Raw genomic sequence first — 6,349 nt, forward strand, 5'->3', positions numbered from 1 at the left:
GTTTGGTGCAGTAATAAACACAACACCTTCCTTCTACTGTGCTTACTTAAAAAAAGAAAACATTAATCCATTATTTATTAACATTATCCAGATTTTTATTAACTTAAATTGACATTGTTAATTTAGTATGACAAGTCCTTAGTATATATGCCTTTATTTGGTGAAAGCCTACAGGTTCTTCTCAAAACCACGGGATCATGAAGACTTGCAGTTATCAGTGTTTTGTAACAATTAAGATAATGTTCAAATAATTAAGTTACTTCACTGATATATTTAAAAGAATATTCTGAGGAGTGTTTGAAAGCTCTGTTTATAAATAGTGATTGATATACTTAGTTAGGTATTTGGTGTTGAAGATAAACACTTCTTATATAAAACACTGTTTTAATACAGTGATGGCGAACCTTTTGAGCTCGGCATGTCAGCATTTTGAAAAACCCTAACTTAACTCTGGTGCCGTGTCACATATAGAAATTTTTTGATATTTGCAACCATAGTAAAACAAAGATTTATATTTTTGATATTTATTTTATATATTTAAATGCCATTTAACAAAGAAAAATCAACCAAAAAAAATGAGTTCGCGTAAATGGCATCCTGTAGAAGTGAAAAAGGAGGCTGCAACAAAAGAAACTAGATAACTGCATTACACATTCTTTATACAAACAGCCCATTCTCAATAGAATTAAATGCAGAACAAATGCTTTTAAAAGTTTTTATGCCTAGATGGCAATTATAGTCTTCACACATGAATGAGAAAAGGAACAATAATAACACAGAACACAGTATTTTTAATGATTATAGCACATTTAAAACCTTCAGCCATCTACTGGATTCTCAGATCAGATCGGCAACTGAAATTTCACATCCACCTGGGCTTGTTTGGCTAAGTTCACTATTTCAGAGAGCTTTACAACCTGAAAGAAAAAAAAACAACAACCATCTTTGTCTCTATTTTCACTAAAACATAAAAATAAGAACTATTGGTCAATGTGAAATTGATGCACATTCAATCTTTTTCATTTGAAATGTGAGCTATTCTGACATCAATCACTTCACACTCTTATAAGCATTTGCCATTCAAATCTAACACTCTTAATAACCCACACTTCAATACTTTCAATAATATCTATAAAATTAGAAAGTATTGAATATATGTATATACCTGCTTTTATTGCCTAAATACAAAAACAGTATCTTAAGTACTACACAATGCAAATCACATATAAATAAGTTTGCCTTTTTTTTTTCTAAAGTATACAATCTTAACAATATTGGATAGGAATTTGGTTCTAGAAGTTAGTATTTTATTGTTGGTACCATACAAAATAGACAATTAATGTCTAAAACCAAATAATAAATTCAGCTTCTCTCCTCTCCTATAGAGTAGACAAGAGGTTTTAGTTAGCCACTTTGGTTTCAAATTCCATCTCTAATGCTTATGATCCTGAATATATTAATTTATCTAGCCTCTGTTCCCTCATCTATAAAAATGAGATTATATCACCAAACTCATATTAAATAAGATAATATTTGAAGAAAAAAACTTAGCATTGCAAGCACAATAAATACTTGATAAATGGTAGCAGCTGCTAATATCATTACATTATTATTAATATTGTCATGACTTCCATAATCTCTTAGTCAGTAGAAAACATAGCAGTCACAAACTAAACCAACTGTTTTATCTTTCATGGTCTATCTGAGTCTTCTCCTTTCTTTCCATGTCCACAAAGCTTTTCTTAATTCAGGCTCTCACTGAAAACAAGCATATTTTCAGAGACAAGTTATAACCTATCCATAACCTTCACCTCACATCACATCTAATTATTGCCCTAGACAGACTCTTCCTATCCTTCACTTTTCCATTCAACAGTTTATACCACATCTCAAAGTCAAAATAGGCTTTCTCCCTGCCATTCCCATGCTCAAAATCTTAATTTAAACTCGGGATTGAGTATAAGACCCTCTGTCTCTAAACTGCAGTTGAATTTCATTTACTAATAGGTACTTTCCTAGAGTATGTCCCAAAGAAAAACAGAACACTTTATTATTCTTATGAAATGATATTATATTAACGCAGCAAATCTCAAAAGCCTATTACTGATTAAACCATACAGCTCTTCCACGAATTGTCTTTAAATATAGGTGGGAAAGTTCTCATTTAGGAACATCTCTATATCTACTATGGACTGTGCACTAAAATATAATGTTAAGTAAAATAAATGAGGTAAAATATACGTAATAATCAGATAATGAGGGAAAGTGGACAGATATATGTGTGTGCATACACACATACATATGTGTTATACACACACAATTTGCTTAAAAAATGAACTAAAATTCTTTTCTTTTTTTATTAAAGCTGGTTACCTATGGGGAAGAAACAGATACAGGTATAAAAGTTAGATTCTCTGAATATACTTTGTTTTATAGTTATGACTTTGGAACCATGTAAATACTTATATAATACAAAACAAAAATTGGTTTTTTTTTAAGAGCAATTTCTTAAAAAAATTAAATGATACTAATTATATACCAAGCTGGGATAAAACAGAGCTATTTTACATGAATTTTAAAATCCAGTAAGTTATGAAAAATACTTCAAAGGACAGAAAGAACTGCACATACAAATCTTAAATTGCTTTCAGTAATCATATTGTTGGTATTATTACTGTACAATTATGTCTATTTTGAGGGACAAAGTAAATAAATATTTATATGTATGTCAATATGACATGGGAGAGATAAGAAAAGACCTGTACTACTGGATTTGCACTGGAAATATCAGTATGTACTCATGTATTTATCTCTTTAAAAAATACATATTTTCCTAGATTTACCATTTTAAAAGCCTGGAAACAACGAACAACCCTGTATCTGTGAGTACCCTTGTGATCTCTAAAAACCATTTTGCTGATTTCAGATCTTAAGCAAAAAATGTAAAGATGAGCCTAGGACATCTTATCAAACCAGAATGTATATCACAGGGCATGTGAGAAAGACTCAGGAGCCAACTTGCTCCCTGCTCCCCCAAATCAAATACATATATGGTCAAGCCTACAGACCAACACTACCAGTTTACAGGAAATATAGGGGTAGAGGACACCCCAGGGATTAGAATAATTAATATTGTGACTACGGGAAACACTGTAAGATCATCAACTTGTCTTTTCAAAAATAAACTCCAGGAAAATAAACAAAAGTGAACCTATAGGTTAACAGAAACTTAGTAACATATTAACCAACTGCAATGCATAGAATTACTGTGATCCTAATACTAATGAAGAACCTAGACAAAATATATTTCAGCCCTAACCGGTGGATAGAGTGTCGGCTTGCGGACTGAAGGGTCCCAGGTTCGATTCCGGTCAACGGCATGTACCTTAGTTGCGGGCACATCCCCAGTAGGAGGAGGTGTGCAAGCAGCTGATCGATGTTTCTCTCTCATCGATGTTTCTAACTCTCTATCCCTCTCCCTTCCTCTCTGTAATAAATTAATAAAATATATTAAAAAAAATATATATATATTTCAGAGAATCCCAAAAATGTCAACACTGACTATATTCTTTTTTATAAAATAGAAACATAATATTACTATCCCACCTGAAACAAATAATTTCTTTATATCATTATCAATAGTATCATTACTTTTGTCTTTTATAGATACATGATGACATGTATGAAATGATATAATAATGTCTGGGGTTTGCTTCAAAATAATCATGGGCAAGGAAGGAAGTAGGTAACAATACAAATGAAATAATATTGGTGATAATTAAGATGGGTGATAGGTATAATCACATCTAAATAAATGAAAACCACATCTAAATAAGTTTGTTTTTTAAATACAAAATTTCAACTTACAATATTGGGATAGGAGTTTGGGTCTAAGAGATAGTACTTTACTTTCTATCACTAAGTGATAGAAAGTAAATACTACTATTTATCTGAAACACATTTTTAGTGATATTAGCTGGTTTGTTTGAGAATCTAAATGTTTACATTAGGTAGGAAGTTAGACACAAGTGGCTGGGGTGAGGCCTGCCTTGGGGTTCTGAACAGGGACGGGCCAACACTGCCTTCAGACCTCCTCTCTATGGATGAACCCAGCCAGCAGTCCACCAGTGGGCAGGTTCAGAACCAGCCAGTTCTTGGCCCAAGATCAGAGGAAAACAACATGACTTCAATGCCAATGCAACCTTACCAGGGCCCTGGATAATTATAATAAAATTTGCATTGTGGTTTTTGACAACCCCCCCGGGGGGTTTCTGTATGCATTATGGGTAAGGGCATGTGCAGAAGAAATATAGTTATATAACCCGTTTCTGTCAATCATCCCTGAATGCAAATGAGTCTCCACCCAGAAAATCCCTCATTTAAACCCAGGAGTTCGGGGCTATTATCTCTCCTGGATGGATGGCCTGCTCCTCGCTTGGAATGTATCTTCAATAAACCCCACTTTGCTTTACTTTCATTTTTGTTGACCTTAAAATCTTTTCATTGTCAATGAGAAGAATCCAGGAACCAGCCAATAACCCCAATCGGGAACATGTATACATCCTTTATACACTTTGCAAACATAGCCTGTTTACCATTTTAGCAGCTTCATCCAAGTCATCACAAGCAAGAATTTTAAGTCCACTGTCAGTTATCAGTGCCTTAGCATCATCCACTCGTGTACCTGAAAATGAGATATGCAAATATAAAGATGTTTTAAATATTGACACAAAATCATACACAAGTCATTTCATCATAAGAATATTTCATTATTTAATATAATACATGCTCTAAAGCAAGAAAATACTGTAAAAACCTAGTTACCTTGTGAAGTACCATATCAATGGCAATTTAGAATTCACGACAAAGCACAACAAATAATGTATCAGATCATACGAACCAAAACTGTGAGCAATTTTGCCCCAATGTTAGAAATTTTTTCATACCATGTTTTAAAAATTTCCAATTACATAATACTTTTGTGGACAAAAAGGGGCCACATGCTAACATGACTAGCTCAGGGAAGGCCTGCGTGATGGCCTTGCAAACTCAGAGACCTAAAGTAACTACAAAGCATGGTCTAAAATTAACACTTTTAAAAAATGAAAGCAATTTATGGTGTGTAGTCATGTCTTAAGGCAGTATTTTTCCTTAACAAAGGTTAATCTTCACCTTAACTAAGCCTGTCCATTTGTCTTTTGGCGTCTAGGATACTATGCCTTTGCAAAAACAAAGTAATTTTCCTTTTTCAGAGCCCTCAAAGTACAGAGGTGAGACCACAAATACCTTCATTATCATTGTTATCATTATCATGTTAATTGTTGACTGTTAACTATCCTGCACCCATCTAAGTGTGTGTCTATCATTTTACTCTTTATCCAATCCTAGAGGTTTCCCTGCTTTGCTTTCTCCTGCCTCCCTAATCTATCACCAATGGATTTCACAATAACCCACTTACATCAATCACCTCCTTTATTGTAATGTATAAAATAAGGTGCAAAACTGCCATTCTCCTGAGCATTAACTCAATCCATTGAGATTCTGCTTCCCAGCATTTGTTGACAGTTTGGCTCAAATAAACTCACAAAAATTCTTCACAGGTTTGAATGTTTCTTATATTAACACTTTCATTTAAAAGATACAGCTATCTGAAAACTGTATTTAAAAGAACTAAACTCCTTGGAATTGTGGTAGGCAGTTCGAGAGACTTGAGCAGAGCAAGGACAATGGGCCTGGTACAGAAGGTCACCAGGAAGGGAAGCCCCAGGTGCAAAGGACAATTGTAGGGTGGGACCTTACCCCCAGAGGACCTTTCCTCCCTTAGCATATCAATGGTCATGCAGTTTGGACACACTGACCTTTCCTCCCTAGAAAATATTGAGGCTTCAGTTGTATTTCAGCTCCAAGCCCAGAAAAGCAGCAAAACCAGACAAGCTAATCTCAGGACCAGCTGCACTGGGTAATGACTCCTGCCCTGTCACCGACCAATCTATCAGTGGAAGACCCCAACCCTGAAAGAGCAACCTGGAAAAGTGCTAAATATCCATTGAAATCTTCCCCTGGGACCACCTCTAAAATCACCAACCTTAACAATTCTTAAGATAGAGGACCCAGAGCACTCTCCCTCCCAGGAGCATGCCTGCACCTTTCCCTTCCCCCTCACCCAAGCACCTTACCATTTGCTTCCTCACTCCCAAGCTCTAAGAGCCCTTCCTTTATTTACCTCTATAACTCATTTCCTCAGCTCATTTCTTCTACAAATATTACTTCTATCTCTGTGATTTTATAAATAAACTAGAGGCCCGGTGCACAAAAATTTGTGCACTCGGGGGGAGGGGGGGGGCCCTCA

General features: G+C 34.9%; 1 protein-coding gene across 1 annotated transcript in view; it reads right to left on the reverse strand.

Annotated features, from left to right (window-relative positions):
* Positions 1-701: 701 nt before the first annotated feature.
* The window catches only part of SUCLA2 (succinate-CoA ligase, ADP-forming, beta subunit), a 62,661-nt gene continuing 57,013 nt past the window's right edge, over positions 702-6,349 (reverse strand). The window contains exons 10-11 of the mRNA XM_014535749.1: positions 4,596-4,684; positions 702-917 (exon numbers count right to left, since the gene is read on the reverse strand). Of these exons, the coding sequence (XP_014391235.1) occupies positions 843-917; positions 4,596-4,684 (164 nt within the window). The 3' untranslated portion in view covers positions 702-842. The remainder of the gene's footprint in view (positions 918-4,595; positions 4,685-6,349) is intronic.

Source organism: Myotis brandtii, unplaced genomic scaffold (genome assembly GCF_000412655.1).
Source record: "Myotis brandtii unplaced genomic scaffold, ASM41265v1 scaffold15, whole genome shotgun sequence".
In the NCBI taxonomy this organism is placed as follows: domain Eukaryota; kingdom Metazoa; phylum Chordata; class Mammalia; order Chiroptera; family Vespertilionidae; genus Myotis; species Myotis brandtii.